The 20369-nt window shown below is 33.3% G+C and overlaps 4 protein-coding genes across 8 annotated transcripts; 3 read left to right on the top strand and 1 right to left on the bottom strand.

The window, feature by feature from the left end:
• The first annotated feature begins 81 nt into the window (after window positions 1-81).
• On the top strand, window positions 82-4091 carry epsilonCOP (coatomer subunit epsilon). Its single transcript, XM_029308953.2, has 3 exons — window positions 82-226; window positions 538-1026; window positions 1143-4091. The coding sequence occupies exons 1-3, from the start codon at window positions 125-127 to the stop codon at window positions 1449-1451; spliced, it is 900 nt and encodes a 299-aa protein (XP_029164786.1). The 5' UTR covers window positions 82-124; the 3' UTR covers window positions 1452-4091.
• Window positions 2687-15265, bottom strand: BRWD3 (bromodomain and WD repeat-containing protein). 4 transcript variants are annotated; one of them, XM_029308950.2, is made up of 22 exons: window positions 14613-15265; window positions 14447-14505; window positions 14323-14352; window positions 14015-14074; window positions 12998-13148; window positions 12788-12883; window positions 12312-12649; window positions 12063-12217; window positions 11590-11907; window positions 11060-11477; window positions 10681-10906; window positions 10152-10476; window positions 9359-9551; window positions 8971-9219; window positions 8678-8902; window positions 8169-8547; window positions 7617-8016; window positions 7294-7515; window positions 7007-7187; window positions 6751-6916; window positions 6569-6691; window positions 2687-6050 (listed from the first exon to the last, which is right to left on the bottom strand). In XM_029308950.2, the coding sequence occupies exons 1-22, from the start codon at window positions 14653-14655 to the stop codon at window positions 5071-5073; spliced, it is 5337 nt and encodes a 1778-aa protein (XP_029164783.2). In that variant the 5' UTR covers window positions 14656-15265; the 3' UTR covers window positions 2687-5070. The 4 variants fall into 4 exon arrangements, with proteins under 4 accessions (XP_029164783.2, XP_029164785.2, XP_029164784.2 ...); XM_029308952.2 differs by having other exon boundaries at window positions 6757-6916; XM_029308951.2 differs by having other exon boundaries at window positions 8678-8899.
• A 138-nt stretch (window positions 15266-15403) lies between these two features.
• On the top strand, window positions 15404-18449 carry LOC114935986 (dehydrodolichyl diphosphate synthase complex subunit DHDDS-like). Of its 2 annotated transcripts, none has more exons than XM_029308945.2 (5): window positions 15404-16364; window positions 16457-16618; window positions 16698-16846; window positions 16961-17145; window positions 17228-18449. In XM_029308945.2, exons 1-5 carry the CDS (start codon window positions 16189-16191, stop codon window positions 17444-17446), a joined length of 891 nt encoding a protein of 296 aa, XP_029164778.2. In that variant the 5' UTR covers window positions 15404-16188; the 3' UTR covers window positions 17447-18449. The 2 variants fall into 2 exon arrangements, with proteins under 2 accessions (XP_029164778.2, XP_085345354.1); XM_085489228.1 differs by having other exon boundaries at window positions 15408-16364; window positions 16961-17141; window positions 17228-17278.
• LOC114935985 (dehydrodolichyl diphosphate synthase complex subunit DHDDS-like) lies at window positions 18237-20115 on the top strand. Its single transcript, XM_029308943.2, has 5 exons — window positions 18237-18918; window positions 19012-19173; window positions 19255-19403; window positions 19518-19702; window positions 19783-20115. Exons 1-5 carry the CDS (start codon window positions 18758-18760, stop codon window positions 20017-20019), a joined length of 894 nt encoding a protein of 297 aa, XP_029164776.2. The 5' UTR covers window positions 18237-18757; the 3' UTR covers window positions 20020-20115.
• The last annotated feature ends 254 nt before the right edge of the window (window positions 20116-20369 follow it).

The raw sequence follows: 20369 nt of genomic DNA, 5'->3' as shown, positions 1-20369 counted from the left end.
AATGTCACTGTTCTTCAATTCGATATTTTAATTCCTAAAACTAGATGTAGTGGCGTTACTATACGAGATTAAAAAGTCGCGGAAAGAGCCGGCATGGGCGTCTCTCTCCGTCACAAGTGACAAGATGGCACGTCAGCAGCAGGACGTCGACGAGCTTTTCGACGTTAGAAATCATTTTTACATCGGCAATTACCAGCAATGCATCAACGAAGCGCAAAAAATCAAGGCAAGGTTTTTTTTTCAACAATTTATTCCCTGCCTATATCTTGACGTTTCTTTTGAGTTTAGATTTTTTATACGAATGATAGCTGCTGTTCTCACCCTGCAACACCGATCTTATTCTTTAGAATTACTATTATTTTTAAAGTTAATCGTGTGCAATTATGACGTATTTATAAAGCTTTATTCTTAATGCGAAGTATAATTTTAGGGTGTATAATATACATTTTTTTAAATCAATTTATTAATATGTTTGTGAATAAAGTTTCAGCGTCATAAATGCAAATTGTCTTATTTAATTTCCTTTTTTCCTCGCAGCCATCCTCTCCAGAAGCAGCTATGGAACGCGACGTGTTGCTCTATCGCGCCTATATAGCGCAAAGAAAGTTCCGTGTGGTATTAGATGAAATCAACAATTTGTCCCCACCGGAATTGCAGCCGCTGAAGACCTTGGCAGACTATTTTGCCAATCCGCATCGTCGCGAGGCCATAGTAACTGAACTCGACAAGGAAGCCAGTCATCCAAATTTCGATAATCATAATTTCCTGATTGTAGCAGCAACTATTTATTATCATGAGAAAAATCTGGAGGCTGCTCTCCGAATATTGCACAACGTGGACCATTTGGAATGCATGGCTCTGATGTTGCAGATATATCTCAAAATGGATCGTCCAGATCTGGCTCGTAAGGAACTCAAGTCGATGCAGGAGAAGGATGATGATGCTACTTTGACTCAACTTGCTCAAGCATGGGTTAACATTACCAGTGGTGGTGACAAATTGCAAGATGCTTATTACATCTTTCAGGTAAGAAAGGATTGACTCATCTCCTAGTGTATAAAACGAAGGTATTTTATGCTGACATTTTAATTTGCTTTATCAAAAGTATATTTTCTCACTAATATGATTATAAATTATTTCAGGAGATGATTGACAAACATTCCAGTACAAGCATGTTATTGAATGGACAAGCTACTTGTTTTATTGGACAAGCTAAATATGAGGAGGCAGAAACAGCTTTACAAGAGTCTCTTGATAAGGATAGTAATAATCCAGATACATTGATCAATATGATTGTTCTCTCCCAACATATGGGCAAACCACCAGAAGTGGCAAATCGTTATCTAAGTCAATTAAAAGATTCTCATTTAGAGCATCCTTTTGTCAAGGAATATTTGCAAAAAGAGATAGAATTCAATAGACTTAAAGAACAATATTCATCTTCCGCCTGAGTTCCACTCAGTAGATTGTGGCATTCTGTGGGTTAGGCTTGATCGAGATATTGATTATAAATGAATCCAAGCATAAACTAAACTGATGACGCTCCATTGAAGGCCTCCAATAAGTAAAGTTTGTTTTATTTAAACAAAAAGAAACTTAAAGTTGAAATATTGAAATAGATTCTATTATAATATAGTTATACAGTGCATTTCAAACTTAGCATACTTTAATTAATAAAATATATTTTTTGTTATTATTTTATTTATGTCGAGAATGAGATATAATCATATTAATTCTTAAAAGAATTTATGGTCCAGTTTTCATATTGATGTATATATACTGGAATAAATAAACAATCTGACAATTTCTTGCACAATAAAAAGCAATACGCGAACTTTCTATAAATAGAAACATCTTTTAAATATATTGTTCTTCAATATTGAAATATTCCGTTTTAATATTAAAATAGGTATGCCGACAGAAAATAAATAGGGGTATGGAAAAGTTGTTTGAAAAAATGTAGACTTGAAAATGTAAAAACAGATTCGTATGTGATTGAAAAAATCACGATCTCTTATCCATTTTATCCTAGTATTATAATCTCATCATACATAATCATTAAAATATGGCTGCCATTTTATAAAATTATCAAAATTAAATAAATCATTATTAATTAGTGGAATTAATCTTTGTAATATTCATATTATCCATTTAGAGAGATATACAAATAAACGAATTATAATAAAAAATGTTTCATACGTTATGAATATACATATATAAGTCAAAAGATATCTTTTTTTACTTTTCAAATTGCTTGCTCTCTTCAATTCTTGTAAATATTCTCTAAACTATCAGAAATAAGGTCTTTTCGTTGTGTACTTGTAAGACTTAATTCATCAATCTATTAATAAATTTGTAAATATACCTATGTCTAGCATGTGTGTGGAAATTTATTATGCATGAATGTACATACACATGCACAGTAAAAATCTTTTGGAAGCTTAAGTTGAAACTTATGAAATACCTTGTATATCAAATAATTAGGTAGTTAATTATTTAACTTTACTTATAAATAAGCAATAAAGTTTGAAAATGGTACACGTTTAAAAAAAAAATTACATCAAAGTTAAATACATATGTTAATTGTGTATAGAACTTTCATATAAGAAATTAAGAAAAATTGGCGTTTTTTTCTATGAAATCATAAGATTAATGGAAAATATAATAATACACAGGTAGACATATGTAAAACAATTTAATTTTTTTTTTATTGATGTGACGGTGGGTTTCAAAGAACCGTATTATATGTATGTAACAAAGCAAGCTGAGATTTCACAACAGAGTAAGTCAAACTGTACATAAAATGTAACTGTCTTCATATTAAGTCCTATGTGTGTTCTCGGCAGAGTTTATATACATGAAATTATATTATTTCTGAATCATTATTCGTGTGAAGTATATTAATTATTATATGATTAATGAGACCAAAGTTAACATCGTTAAATTAATATTAATCAAAGGTTGGATACATCATCGAGTCTACATGTGATATGACTCTCTTATTTAAGTCATTAAAAAAATATTGATTACAATCCTAATTATATTGATAATTTACACATTATCAATTTATACTTTATATATTTGATATTCTTAAACTAATATCACAATGGCTCGAGACAGTCAAGACTTTTGATCTTTTGTGCATTTGTCTTGATCAATGATGTTAGCTGTTGGTGGCAATAATTATCTAATAATCATTTACATAAGTATGTAATGCATAATCGATTTAAGTTCGCATCTTATAAACCTGAAAAATGTCTATTTGCCTTCCTGAAAAATTCTAAAATTATGTGACCACGCGGGGCTTCTTTTATATATAGATCCGTAACAGATATACAAACTATATAAAAAATCGTTATTTCACACGCAGCACTACGGATCATATATAAAATTCATGTTATCTTTTATGTAACATAGAATATTAAAAAGAAAGAAAAGAGAAGAATATACGAGTTAATACATATATATTTACATACAGGCGGACTCGCGTTTTTTTTACACATATGTCCTAAACTTAAATGAAAATTGTGAGAAGCGAAAAGTGGCGAACTTTCAGAAAAAAAGAAGGAAAAATGGGAAAAAGAAGAGAAGAAAATAATATAGAATATTTTCTTGTACTTTCCCTGATATTTTTCATCACATTCAGTAAAATAAAATTTAATTCTTTGTATGTGCTAACAACAACTGCTATTGCAAATGTCACGTCGTTTAATACAATTTTAAAAAACGCTAATTATAAGTCCGGTATCCAAGGAAGTAAGTGTTATTGCATATATAACAAACCTTATAAATTTTACTCCAGTAATGTAGAAAATTGAATTATACCTAATATTATTACATTTTTCTGTCGAGAATCTTTCAAAATTAAAATACTGATTTATACATATGTTCTCAATGACTCGAACAGAATATGTAAAAAATCGCTTAAAGTTTTTCTATAAATAAACTCAACGAACAATTGTGTCACAATGATATTGCGAAAGTCTGTAAAAATGATAACTTGATAAATTCACAAGTGTGTTATTTAACTTGCTTATTATTTTTGCAAAACTAAAAACTGTTTTATATAAAATAAAATGATTTTATATCGATTCTCTTCTTTTTATTGTCATAACATAAAAATTTATGTGAATCTTAAAACTTTTGAAATCATGGAAGCAATCGCCACAACCAAACGAGAACTCGTGTCTTTGAGAGCAAGTCGCTCGTTTTACAAGTAACATTTACAAGTAACAAGATAATCATTGTATCTGTACAATAACGCGATTATATAGAATTCTCTATATAATTTTTTTTAGAGCGAGTGAAACTTTATATACAGTAATCTGTCTAATGTGAATTCGATTGAACATGTCATATACAGAATGACTATCAAGATACCAAAAAATATCGCGCGTCTGCTTACAAAACTATTTCCGCTTGTACCATTATGCTACTATATACATATACACACACATACACACACATATATATATATATATATATATGTGTGTATTTGTTTGAAGACAAATATAAAAAAAGAATACACGCTTCAAAAACTACTTTGTAAAAATGAAAGATCTTTGTAGCAGAAGCGTTCAATATGACACTATAGTACGATAATCCATCTTTTACATAAGTCGAACAAGAGTGCACAGAGTATAAATCTTGTTCACAAATTCAGTTTTTACGTTATTTCTGAAAATCGTACTGCAGTATCGGAAATTCGTATTGCAATTATATCTTGTGAAAAATCTATAACAATAAAAAACAAATATAGAGACGAAACAAGACAAAGAAGTGGAAAATTCTATTCGTCTTCCAAATCTGCTACATTTATGTTTTTCGTTGATAAACGCTTCGAAATAAACCAGGGGAGAAACATTGTAAAAAGTTCTATTCTAATTTGTCAATCAAACATTTCGAAGTATTTATACACATGAAATAGTGTATCCTTCATTTTTTTTTTTGCGTTGTGACCTGTTGATCCGCGTCTTTAACGAGCACGAGATGATGCGATCCTCATCAGGATTTCTACGCGAAACAGGTTCTTTAATATACATATAACTTTTATTAACATAGAAGATGCCGTTATGCCGATTCGAAAAGATAAGCACGGGCGCGTTGCGTCATTTTACGTATACGGCCTCTACTACTTATACTAATGCCAGGCTCCTGTAAGCTGTCCTCGTCGCTCTCCTCGGCATAAGAGCGGCGCTTGATCTTGCGTCGGTTTCTTATTGGCGCTCCATTGGTGCTATCATCGCTTTCCTCCTTATAATGGGGACGTTTTCGACCTGCTCGTCTGCCGTAGTGTCTCGTATCATCCGACTCTATGGGGCCGCGTTGTTTTCGACGACTGGAACGCGATGACCTGATTGATGCTTCATATGAATAATCACTGTCTTCAGAATCTTGATTGTTGGCTTCGTGCTGTAATTGTTTTTCTTCCTCCTCTTCTTCCTCATCCTGTTCTACTTCTTCATCGTCTTCTTCGCTTTCGCTCTCGCTATTTTCGTTCTTTCCATTGTCAGCAGTGTATTTTTGGTTTTCCTTGCTTTCAACTACTAATTTTCGCGATCTAGTATCTCTTCGGATAAATTTTTCCTCCTCGCTTTCTTCTTCCGTAGAGTCTGGTGCAACGAATTGCTCTTCCTCGTCGTCGTCTTCTTTATTCTCTTCGTCATCATTGTTTTTCGCAACGTATTCATCGTCGTCATCGTCCTCGTCGTCCACGATAACGTTCAATTTCACTTTGGATTTAGATTGTTTACCATTCTTAATATTCCTGCCGCGATTTTTGCGAACCTGCTTGCCACGACCGTTGAGTGTATAAGTGTCCCCGGAATCGGTATCGGCACTAACACTGGGCACCACATTTCTTGCTCTAGTTCGTCGAACAGGGGCACTACTGTTACTACTGTCAGTATCTATCGTTGCCTCTGATTCACTAGCATCACTATCACTGTTCTTCGACTTCTTTGATACAGTCGACCGACAGATTCTCAGTTTCAACGTCGGCCGAGACGAGACAGATCGCTTTGTATGACCGTTTGTCATTCGTGATGGTCCTAGAAAGAGATCAAAATCAAATCAAAATTAGTCATTTCATATAAAATAGCTAGAACAATCAAAATAATTAAGACGTCATTAACTACAAACAACAATATATCAATAATAATTTTAATTTAAGACACCTGGCTCCTCGCAGACCGTGTTTGAATTGTGACGTCAGAAGCGAGAAAACACACTAAAAATTTTTAGATACCATTTCAAAATAAAAAGAAATTTCGATGAAACAGTACTTCAGATGACTTTTTAGCACACTTTTAAAATATCTTGAAAACTATCCTTTTCTTTTTATAATCAAATGACAGCTCTAACGACTCACGATCTAACATGAGAGCGACGAGAACCAAGGAGCCTTAATAATTATCAATTTCAAAAAGTGTAAATTGTGGTAGAAGATATCTCTAATGAAAATATGTCAAGTTTAGATTTGTACTCAATGCAAATATAATAAAAAAGATAGTTAATATACTTCCTTCTTTTTAATTCCTCCAATATAATAATTTAGAAAGATACGTACCAGGTGCAGAAATGTCAAAATCTTTCTTCTTCTGATCTTTACTCGATTCCTCATCATCGTCATCGCTATTTACATCATCCTCATCCTCATCTTCGTCACTTGGAGCAGATTTCAACTTAGAACCTGCAAATAAAATAGTTAGCAATCATGTTGTATTAATACAAATCAATAAAGACGCTTACCTGTACCATTGCTTAAATTGTGTTTCCGTTTTCGTTTTTGCTTCCTTTTTCCTTTTACTTTTGCTTTCGTATTATTGGTACGTCTACGCGCCGATTTCCAATTCAAAAGTATCCTACGCATATGCTCCTCAAACATGGCTGATAGTCTTACTGTCATCGAATATATCTGAATAATATATATAAAATATTTAATAAAATGTGTTGCAAAAAATTATGAAATAACTATATAAACAAAACAAAGATTGTGTTAACTTACCCTCGAACGTTTGTTCGTATTAAAATTCCTACTATTTGTAAATATTAACTTCATATCTTTGGAAAATTCCAATGGTGTTTCATAATTGCCGCCCATTAAATCCTCTTTGACAGTACGTAAATCCATCGGTGTGTCTATTATCTGATAATAATCTGGATGTTCTAATCTATCAACCGGTTCTCTGCAAAATGATTTTCAATATAATTATATACTCCTTATGATAAAAAAGAAAAAACAATAATAGTATATGAAGAAAAAATTTAAGCATTTTTATCGCCACATCTTACCTAAAAGGAATCGAATCTTCACATTGCCATAGAGATTCTAATAATTGACGACATGCTAATTTCCAGTCTAGCGATATTTGTTGCGAACGTAAATTTCTACTTGACGTAGATTTCTGTTTACTCGTGGAAGGTTTATTTTCTACCTCTGTTTCCGATTCAGAAGAATGGTATGTATCATTCAATTGATGATATACTGCTGGAACATCCAAGTCAATAGGTGCCCTGCATAAGAAAAACATTATTTATATAACATTCATCAGTATAGAATGTAAAGATTGTGTACAATGTTAATAAAAAAAATAGAAAGATATATATTTGCTTACTTTATTATGCGTAAACACAAATCAGTGACTATTCTCGCCTTTTTCACTATATGACTGTGAGGTTCATTGAATTGTTCAGCATTTGTTGCTAAATATCTGACATCAAATTGCGCCGATGTGATTCTTCGGTAGAAATGATTCTCAAACCGAGCTTTTATAGTCGATAAATCGATTGGATATTCAACAATATACGCATAAGTCGGATAAAGACTGAGATCCACCGGTACTACAAATGGTTCCGCGATTGCGAGGCTCATCACCTGATCCAGGCCTCGTATGATTCGACGACAAGTGGCTTCTCTATCACCCATGGGCCATTCTTCCGCATGGGGTTGATACAGTATCGCTTGTCTCTCTTCTGGTAAGACGGGAACCGAGTTACCGATTTCCACAGGGATTCCTAAATTAATATAATTAATACATATAGTACGATTAAAAAGTCCAGAGAAAAAAACAAGTTCAAGATATAAGATTAAAATATCTTTATATATTTTACTCGCTTTTTCAATTAATTTAAAATGAAATATTTATTTCGAGAAGTGACAAACTTACTCTCTTCGTCAACAGGTTCGAGATCCCAAGGACTCATCCGTTCGTATTCTCCATTATCCCATCTGACGCGAAAACACATAAAAAATGAATCCGAAAATTCTTCATCTAGCGGCTCCATCCCGACAATCTGTCCCATCCACCAACCATCATCGATCATACAACGAAATTTATCACCTTCGGACCAACTACGTGCCAACGCCATATCAAAAGTTTGACGTAACACTAGGAAATCTAACACATCGGCCATATCGTGATATTTGATAGTAAAATTCTGCCCGGTAAGTCGACCGTCTTCGTCCATCAGTGCTAATTTCAAGCAACATAAACGAGGCGGTTTAATTTCATACTTAATGCCCACTACTTTCACAAACTCTTGTGCCTAGAGAATATAAATATATTTTGATTAGTATATATACCTTCTAATACTGTTTATAAAGATTTTTTTTTAATATTTCGTCCCACATAGTTAAAAACCTCTTTTTTTATCCCTTAGAATAAAATAAACGTACTCTAATATTCATCTTGGTCCATGGCTCGCACCGAGGACTAAGCTCATAAATCTTTTTATTCCTAACTGCATCTAAATAGAATTTTTGACCTTGTCTGAAATATACTATTTCATCGCCCATTTGTGGATAATAAGGAGCTTTCCTCGGTATTACTTCGGTAAGCCATTCTGAAGGGCGGTATATATCAGAAACTTCACAAACTCCATTAGCTATTTGTACTCCCTGCTGAATAATGATTAATTTTAAACAAAATTCATTATAGAGTTAAAATGACATAAGAGTTATGAACTTACCTTTTTCTTAGGACGTTTACTGCGTCTTCTGTCTGTATCACTCGGTGGTGTGACAGATCGTTTTTTCACGGGTTTACGTTTACTACGTTTAGGCGGTTCTAAGTTCAGTCCATGGTCCGCCATCCAATCTGAATATTCAGTGCTCGAATCAGTGGTAGTGCTATCGGAACACAAATCTTCCTCATGAGCAGTAGAATCATTGCTATTGGTGCTGGCAGAACTCGCTGATGTGCCAGTATTATCAGGATTCTGTAAAAATATATAATATTATGACGTTTAACCAATTGTAGAACTCTATGAAGTTTATATGTTATTTTATACAATACAGCAAATAAGATTGTCCACGAGTTAATACTTATCAGTATTAAATATCGCTTCTGTGAGGTACCTCATATTCTTCCTCCTGTTCTTCATCACGCGTTGCTCTGGTTCTATAACCGTGTCTAGTAGTTCTATTACGTTTGCGGTTTACGAGTCTACTTCCTATATTGCCCTGATTAGTGGCAGTGCTCGATGTAGGCTGCGGTCGCCGTCGCATTTCCCGCCGCCAGTTTTCTAATTCCATCTCGGCCATTGATTGACTTTACAGATAATGTACAAATGCGAATTAATTTGTTAAGAATTGAATATCTTTCTTTTAATATTAATATTAACAATTTATTTAACATGTAATCACATTAATGCTGCTCGGTATCAAATTAAATTAATAATACATTAACAATAACTTAAGGCTGTTGAGTCTTCGCCGCGGCATTTATTTCGAAATAGCATCTAAGAATTTGTGCGTTTTATTGTCTCTGACGTCGCAATTCCAACATGATTGATGAAGAGTCAGAAGCCTTAATAATAAATTTATTGAAAACTGTTTTCTATGAGATTTTCATTATATGGAGATAATTTTCTTTTTGAATTTACTCTCAAGAACAATATTGGAAAAATTTTATAAATTTCTCTGATTAATACTTATCATAATAAAAAATATTAATATATATATACTATGTACATAGTAAAATTAATCAAACATATTTTATATCTTATTGTGGTAGAAAGTCTTATAAAATTTTTCCAATACAATATTATCCCACGATTTTCAGGATAAATTCTAAGAGAAAATTCTCTCTGTGTATAATTATATTTACTTCAATAATATCACACAAAAGAACTGTGATATAATTACTTACACTGCCTTAATTTGAGTCTCTTTGAAGGCTAGCCTCATGGGACGTGCGAGAATAGGTTTGTTCCACGGCGTAGTATTGTCCCTCTGCCAATTACCACTACTTTGTCGAACACCCTCGACATTGCCTTCTCTCCTCAAACCGGCTCTACTACCGCGGGGACTTGCTATTTGACGAATCGGTTGCTCTGCGATACTATTCTCCCTATCATCACCTATGACTTCTCCATCTGCATTGATATTTTGTCTCTGAGCAAGAGCCTCAATCAATCGATCAATGTTCGATCTTGGTTCTTGTTCTGGAAGACCTTCTATAACTTCTTGCATCCCTGTTTAATGTAAATTTATATATTCTTTCAAGAAAAATTATTTATATGAAGAATTTTGAATACAACTTACAAATTAAAAATATAATTATACAAAAATCAATGCAAAATGTTATCTTGTTATTGAAGAGATTATGCTCTATATGATATTTTTCAATTAAGACCTTTTAAGATGTATTGTGTGAAGTTATCATGTATGAATCTTACCACCAGCACCAACTGCAATATTTGGTACTAATTGTTCGCCTCTACAGTTTTCTCTTCCTGGTACCAATCTCTGTAGCGTTGGTGGATAAGGATTTCCATCCACATCAACTAAAAACGGCGGCGGCATTAAATGTGGCGCAGTTTGTGTTTGTTCGTCAAGAACATAATTATTTGCATCTCTTATTAAGGGCCGGTAATCCGTATGAAAGAATAATTCCTTTGGTATCTGAAAATAATTTAAGAAAGGAAATAATTTAATTATATGTGTATATATATATATATATATATATATATATATATTTTATAAAAGTATACATATAATATATATTATAAATATATATAAAATATTATAAATAAAAGTAAGAGTAAGATAGCTTACAGTTTTTAATTTCTCAGCACCAGATCCAAATCCATACATCAAAAGATGTCCATTAGAATCTGTTGCAGCGAGCATTGTACCATCAGGCGACCATTTCGCATCAAAGATAGCACAATTTCCCTGACCTTCGACAGAATTTTGAAAACACGCTATCGATTCCGAATTTAATACGTCCCAAATAATAAGCTGTCCATCATGACCAGCGCTAAGTATCAAGCGAGGATCTATCGGATGCGATTCTAATACAAATACTTCGTCTTTATGTCCACGCAAAACTTTCATCAATGCACCCGATTTTGCATTCCACACTTTCAATGTGCAATCGTTTACCGCTGTTATAACGTACTCATCGCTTACATCCCAACAAACCATAGTTACTTTCGCTTTTTTGCTTGTGTCATCTTCTGTTTCTGGTTCTCTGCAAAAAAAAAAAAAGAATAAAAATTAATTTTATATTAAATATTATTACCCTGTGTATTAGATTAATGAATATAAAATCTTTATAAAAAAAAACTTGTTTGAAAACATACCCAGGTAATTTTGTTGCCATGAGTAGTTGTTTATGTACCCATTGCTGTTGCTCAAAATGCCATACATTCGCAGTACCGTCTTTAGAACCAGAAATGAATTTCAAACCGTTATGCGCCCACTGAATGCTATCTACAGTATCGGAATGCGACTCCACTTCGAGGACTCTGCGTGGTCCTTCGTCTCCTAACATTGTGTAAACTCTTACATTATGATCTGCAGATCCAGCTGCCATAAATGCGCCCCCAGGACTAAAAGAGGCACAAATCATTTGTGCTTGACCAGGTCTCATTTTTTCATGATATTGAATAGGTTTTGTCCTGCAATAAATTACATGTTGCACACAATTATTTTATATAAAAATATTTGCTACAAGATATTAAAATAATATATTACAAACAAAAAATAACTATAAAATATATTACAGATAGAAAGATATTAATAAAGAATTATTTTATGTCTAAATTGAACTTACTGAAATACCGCTCTTTCATTCACTTTCTTTGTATGAGACCAAAAGGCCACCGATCCATCTGTACTAGTAGAGACCAAATAATAAACACCATTACATTCTATTGGACAAAAATTCACGGATGTAATCATGCCTGTATGCCCCATTAAAACTGCCACCTTAAAAAATATATAAATTTAAAAAAATAGATAATTATCGTATATAAAAATAAAATTAATTTTCACTTAGCATTTATATTTTCAATTCACTCACAGGTGACATCGTCTGGAAACACCAGACTCGTAAAACTCGATCTAAACTTCCCGCCGCCAATAAAGTATTATCAAAATTTACTGCAATATCCATAATTTCGGCGGACGGGCCTCGAAAAGTGGCAAGTAAACGTCCATCGACAGAACTCCAGATCTTGACAAGCAAATCATCCGCTCCAGTTATAATATATTTACCGGTGCGATCAAACAGCACACAATACACTGCGGATAAATGACCCAGTGTACGTCGATATAAATTCATCTTGCTGTAGAACTTTGTAGGTTTTGCCTGTCTTCGACTCAAAGGACCGGAGTTTTCACGTCCCTGAAGTACACGTACTAGTAGGCAAAAATATGTGCATAGTAAAATTATATATTGACGTTTTATATGGAGGAAAAAAAATGCTAGTAAAATGCACATATAGCTAGTGCACATTTTGCATTGTCAACTCTTACTTTAATTGTTAATTTTCTTACCTATGTTAGGCACTAACAAACTAGTAAATTCTAGAAAGGGCTTTCCACCGAATCTTCCGGAAAAATTGACAATACTGTTTGTGTGACGTGTAATGTCTGTAAAAATAAAATTTTACACAATATATGCAATATTCATGTACTTGTCATTAGATAAAATTATTATTGCAGTAAAGAATAATTAAAAGGGAAAAAGAATTATTTTTCTCATACCTTCGTAGGTACGCAGCAAAGATTGTCTGCCTGCGCCCAAAAGCGATATTGCTCCAGGAACACATGGCGGCACTTCTTTCTCTAACACTGGTCCAATTCTGGCACATATTTGCAACAAATGATTTGACCCAATGTGAGAATATTTCTTTTCCTAAAAGGAAAAAAAAATTTAGTCATAATAATAAGCTACCATGTAAAATAATCCACACATAAAGTTGTGAGGATTTAAAGAGCTTTTTTGTTACGCTATATAAAAGTTTTAGGATTATGTAATATTTGAAAGAGCTATATTTCAATATCTGCAATATGTTGTTTATTTTCTCTATTATAGACGTTATATGATATTAATTTTTATATATCAAATCTTTATATGATATTAATCTTTATAAGATATTAATCTTTATATAATATTAATATCTTTATACAATATTATTTTTATATCAATTATATGAATCTCAATTATGCACAATGCGAAATAAAATACTACAACGAAGAATTGAAAACTAAAATGTTTTCCAATTGTGTTAGCAATTAAAAACGTCGAAAATGATTAAAGTAAATGTTAATTATCACGACGTTGACCGTTCGCGCGCAAAATTCAAACGATCAAGTAGTTCCCGCGGCCCACCAATCAGAAGGGGCCATTCGTCACGCGCGCGACTTTCTATAAATAAGCCGTGGGCATCTACATATATTCATTGATCAGCTCACGCGAAATGGCCGGAAACGCGCCGCGATTGGTTGTTCCACGACAGTGGTGGGGGGAGGAGGCCACGGCGAACGTTCTACGCGAGAGAGAGAGGACGCGAGAGGAATCGCAAGAGGAGGGCCATCGCGGGGAGGGATTAAACGGGGGTAGAGCAACCCCCCGCGATCTCCCCACGGGACGCACGATTATTTCATCTAACCACCTTGCGACATGGCGCAACGGCGGGGTCTCCTCACGAGGGGCGAGTCGAGAGTCTGAATGTCCGCCGATCGCCATGTCGCACCACGTACAACATATCCCATACTCACCAGCTCCTCGAACGTTTGATTGTGCACGTGCCCTTCCCAATCGAGTCGCGACGGTAAAGTCTGCGAACAAAAGAGCACATGATCTAAAATCCATAAATAAGGGAGGGGGATGATTCGATAAAGGCTGGAAGTGGAAATCGATCCGATTGATCGATGACGATCGGCAAGGGCCGATCGCGGTTTATAGCCGCGATGCTTCGCCAAGGTCACTGACCTTGAGATTCTATGTTTTGACAAGCAGAAACCACGTGCGCGAGACCATGTGGCCCGTGTGGCTAGCGTTGTGTACAGTGTCGAGATCGGCTTACCTTGGCATGCTCCAATTCCCGCTTCAGCGCCTGAAACAAAGTTGCGTTTAGGACACTCACTCACTCTCTCTCTCTTTCTCATGATGACGCCTGATTTCGGCGTCCCCGGGCTTTTGGTACTCACCGTCGCGGCTTCCGCGCAGGGACCCGCCGCCAAAAACTTCGCGATCAGGAAGTACAGCTCTGTAAAAGGGAGAACAAGACGGGGGGACTTTAGATCACGCACGATGGCACGTATAGGCAGATACGAGCGAGCTCGCACGGGAATACTACGAGGCCTTCTACGTTACCTGGTGCGATCCCGGACTCGCTCCTGGACGCGCTGACCTCCATCCCGATCGTGCTAATCGATATTTCTATTTCACTCACGAGGGACGACGAAACATTTGGATTTACGGCTCATAGCGCCGTGATAACCGCGGAGTTCATTTTCCTTCGCCGAGCTTCGCTGAACGACCGCAACGCACCATGCGCCGCTCCGCCAGACCGACGCAAAGTAGTCCCTCCAATGACAGCGCGTCCGCTGTCAGGGGCGTAGATGACGTCACGCGGCGCCACGTGCTTCCCGCGCTTGGTGACCCAGAATTTTTTCGCCCCGCGTCGCGTCGAAAATGCCGAATTTTTCTCGCGAAAAAAAATATGATTTCGATTTCGAATTCTCGATGAATCGAAGACTCTGCGTGAAAAATTTTACACTCGAGTGGAAGTCTCGGTCGTGCCGGAAATGCCTGGGCAGATTGCGTCATCCGGGAACCTATCCGATGAAGAAATGAATCCGCCATTGAGACGCGCCACGCTTGAACGTGTCTCGCGATCGTGGTCGAGTTTTAGAACAAAATTGTTAGTATTTTGTGGTTCATTTAGAAGCGAATAACGATGAGGATTATAATATGCGAATGCTGTAATAACCTATTGACAATGTTCCGATATTTATCTGTTGTTTAATGAAAAAAATGTTTGACGACATTTCTCTGTTCAATATATATATATATATATATATATATATATATATATATATATATATATATGATCTTGATAGAATTTTGTACAGGTAAAAATAATATAATAGGAAAATTATGTATTAAAGTTATACCCGACAAAAGCCTTATTTGTGTCTCATCGTTCATTCTAACTTACGTCTGATGTATGTAGCTGTCACCACATAACTAATCAATATTTGCAATGCAGATCGAAAGATTGCGTTTACACTTGCGTCCAACCACGAAATGCATATCGTTCTCAACATATGATTGTAAATATTTTTTCGTGTTTATTACGAATGATCTTATTTATCAAAATAATTGGAATAAACTCGTGCATAAATTTGTATGATGTATGAGATAGTTTTTTCATATGTTTTATTCATTAATAAATGAGAAAAGTAGGGGAAAAATAATGAAAAATGTATTATTAGCACATGTATCTATGGGATAAAAGCGACACGTGCGAATACATATGAGAAAGCAAACATATATATGTGTATACCGGCTTGTCAGCAAGTTTGACATATTTTCGCGGAAAGAAAATTTGCTCGATTATTCGATATATTATCGTTTATCCAAAAATACTTAAACAATACATAATGAGCATAAATAAGATAAAAATATTTATAAAATTAATGCATAACGTCAAAAATGGTTTTAGCCCTGACATGAAGGTTAGATGATAACAGTTAAGTATTATAGTATCATTTTGTCATTTTCTGTTATCGTTTTAAAAAGACCATTATATATTACATCTATTTAGAACTGTGTTCCTCAATATATTTATATCTTCAACGGAATCAATATTAGTATCAAAAGTCTGGCAAAAGTGTGTGACAGAAATAAATTATACATAGAAACATAAATATTTTCACACGTTCCTATGTGGAAAAATACAATGTCGTGGATAAAGGAGCATATCTTGAATTGGTTTCAATTATTAGTTTTAAAGATGATAAAAACTGGCCACATGCCTAAACATGTGGCGTTTATAATGGATGGTAATCGACGTTATGCAAAGAAACAAGAAATACCCACAACAGAAGGACATAAAAAGGGGTATGTATATCTTCGAAGAGTTTCTAACTTAATATTAATCTATTATATTCTTTTATATCATGTATATATACTTTATGTTTCATTTACTACAGGTCTGATAAGCTTGCAGAGATAATAAGTTGGTGCAAACAGCTGGGTATCACAGACGTCACATTATATGCTTTTAGTATAGAAAACTTTAAGCGTCCTAAAATTGAAGTTGATGGACTTATGGAAATAATTAAATACAGGTTGCAGCAGCTCTTAGAAGAGAAGTATATATGAAATTCTAAATTGAATATATATTACAGCATAATCTGGTAGATCTATTATTACAAAATGCAATATTTTTAGGGATAAATTGAGAGAACAAGGAATATGTATACGTGTGATTGGCAATTTATCCTTACTTCCAGAAGATGTGCGTCAATTATGCGCAGAAGCTATGATCATTACTAAAAACAATAATAAAGCAACTTTAAATCTTGCTTTTGCTTATACATGTAAGACTGTATATATTTAAACTCATGACATTTTTCATTAAATAAGAATCAACGTTATTCTTTTTCAAGCAATATTGCATAATTTTTCAAAATAATATTTTGATATTTTTGTAGCAAGAGATGAAATTACTCATGCCATTAAGGATATACTAAGAGGTGTAAAGCGTACTGATATCTTACCAGAAGACATAAATGAAGACTTGATTTCTCACTGTTTATATACTTACAAATCTCCAAATCCAGATTTATTAATTCGTACTTCTGGAGAAACTCGACTTAGTGACTTCCTCTTGTGGCAAGTAAGAAACAGTGTTTAATAATCATTTTTTAGATTTACTAAAAAAGATATACTAATTAAAGTAATTTTAACTCCTTTTTTAGATCTCCAATTCTTGTCTCTATTTTACTGATGTATTATGGCCTGAAGTAAGTGTATGGAACTTGCTTAAAGCTATTTTTTATTATCAAAGATGTTATTCTGACTTACAAAAAGTCGCGAAAGTACAAAATTCGAATCCAGTCGTGCACAATGATAGAGTATCTATGTATATTAATAAGTTGCATCATGAACGTGAAGTCATAATTGAAAAAATAATATAATGTTAAAACTAATATTAAAAAATTATTTATACAACTTAGGAAGATAACTACGGTATCAACTACAATTATATAGAAATAATTCTTATAGTTACATAAGATATTTTATAAAACAAATACATACATATATATATATATATATATATATAAACCAAAAATAAACAGGAGCAATAAATATCTTGACACGACTTCGCGAAAAAGAAATTCCGCTCGATGATATTCAATGTATTATCGCAATTGTTTATCAAAATACTTTAACAATACGCAATGCGCATAAGATATATAAAATGTTATAGAATTAACGCCTCTATTAACGTTAAAATGCAGCTTTTAGTTTTGAAGGTTAGATGATGACTAACAGCTGATTGCTGATTATAGTATCATATATATCATTACTGTTATCGTTTAAAAAACCTATTAGGTACATATCGTACATATTTATGTTCGTCGATACATTCATTATACTTATTCAATAGTATCAAGTCTGGCAAAAGTGTATACATATATATATTTGAGGAATAAATTGTATAAATATTTTCACATGGAAAGATGCAATATCGGGGATAAAGGAGCATAAAGCATAATTGGTTTCAATTATTAGCTTTATTGATTTTTATTATTTTAAATTAATCTTTGTTTCTCTAATATTTCCTAATATTTTCTTTATTGTGTGCAAGGCCTTACATTCAACTATGATTAGTCAATTTCATAAGACTCAACCTTAAGGCTATACCTATTGTAGATGCGGCCTTAATGTTAGATGAACCAACAAACGCAATAATGAAAAAAAGTTACCACAGGGCAGCCGACGTGTATAGACGTGTTCCGTCTAAAAAAATTTTTTTCTTACTCGGTCCGTTGTATATACGGACCATGCTCAAAACTAAATTTTAATTTGAAGATAAATTGGCAGCGTGGAATGCACACCAAAATTAGTGCGCTCCTTTGCCAATAAAGGAAAGAAAAAGAAGAAGCAATAATTAGATCAACAATCATTAGCAAATGATTGCGCATCGATTAAACTGCTTTTTAAACAAAAATGCGATTATTCTGGTTAATTCACGCAAATTTGTTTTTAATTTAAAAAAAACCAACAAATGTAATTAAGCCAACAATTGGTTACAAAAAAAATTAAAAAGTTAAAGTTGACCGACCAAGCGGACCAAGTTCCCGGAACTGTACTTACATATTTATGTTGGTGAATACATTTATTACTTATTCAATAATATCAAGTCTGGCAAAAGTATATTTGACAGGAATACATCGTACGTAAAATCCATAAATATTTTTGCACATACCTACGTGAAAGATACAATGTCGTGGATAAAGAAGAATACCTTGAATTGGTTTCAATTATTAGCTTTAAAAGTTATAAGAACTGGCAACATACCTAAACATGTAGCGTTTATAATGGACGGTAATCGACGTTATGCAAACAAACAAAAAATAGCCAAAAATGACGGACATGACAAAGGGTATGTATTTTCGAAAAAGGTTTGTAACTAAATATTAATCTATATTGTATTCTTTTATCATGTAATGTATACTTTATATTTTATTTACGACAGATTTGAGAAGCTGACAGAGACATTAAGTTGGTGTAGGGACCTGGGTATTACAGAAGTTACAGTCTATGCTTTTAGTATAGAGAACTATAATCGCACTAAAGATGAAGTTGATGGACTTATGGAGCTTGCCAGGAGCAAGTTTAAGAAACTCTTAGGAGAGAAGTATATATCAAATTCTACATTAGACATATTTTACAGCATAATCAGGTACAGATCTATTATTACAAAATGCAATATTTTTAGGGATAAATTGAGAGAACAAGGAATATGTATACGTGTGATTGGCAATTTATCCTTACTTCCAGAAGATGTGCGTCAATTATGCGCAGAAGCTATGATCATTACTAAAAACAATAATAAAGCAACTTTAAATCTTGCTTTTGCTTATACATGTAAGACTGTATATATTTAAACTCATGACATTTTTCATTAAATAAGAATCAACGTTATTCTTTTTCAAGCAATATTGCATAATTTTTCAAAATAATATTTTGATATTTTTGTGGCAAGAGATGAAATTACTCATGCCATTAAGGATATACTAAGAGGTGTAAAGCGTACTGATATCTTACCAGAAGACATAAATGAAGACTTGATTTCTCACTGTTTATATACTTACAAATCTCCAAATCCAGATTTATTAATTCGTACTTCTGGAGAAACTCGACTTAGTGACTTCCTCTTGTGGCAAGTAAGAAACAGTGTTTAATAATCATTTTTTAGATTTACTAAAAAAGATACTAATTAAAGTAAATTTAAATCCTTTTTTAGATCTCCAATTCTTGTGTCTATTTTACTGATGTATTATGGCCTGAATTCAGTTTATGGAACTTGCTTAGAGCTATTTTTTATTATCAAAGATGTTATTCTGACTTACAAAAAGTCGCGAAAGTACAAAATTCGAATCCAGTCGTGCACAATGATAGAGTATCTATGTATATTAATAAGTTGCATCATGAACGTAAAGTTATGATTGAAAATATGTACCTATCGTCAGTTCAGTCATAGATATTAAATAAATGTCCAATGGGCGCTTATATTTCAATGAATACAAATGTCAGTGAAATATACTAAAAGTTTCAAATATATTTTGTTCCAAATAAATTTTCTAGGTTTATCAGACAATTAGATATAAACCTATTAAAACTAATATTAAAAAATTTATACAACTCAGGGAAATAACTATAATTATAATAAATAATTCTTCCATTTATACACGATATTTTATCAAACAAATTAGTATAAAAATAGCAAAAATAAACAAGAGATTTGTCTAAAATGTATAAATAATTGTAAATCTTGCCAATAGTAAGTTGTAATGATTTTTAAAAATTATTAATATTGTTAGAATTAAATAT

The sequence above is a fragment of the Nylanderia fulva genome, unplaced genomic scaffold (assembly GCF_048542155.1).
Source record: "Nylanderia fulva isolate GAGA-0341 unplaced genomic scaffold, ASM4854215v1 Scaffold8, whole genome shotgun sequence".
NCBI classification, from domain to species: Eukaryota; Metazoa; Arthropoda; class Insecta; order Hymenoptera; family Formicidae; genus Nylanderia; species Nylanderia fulva.
This window is presented reverse-complemented; position numbering and strand designations above follow the sequence as displayed.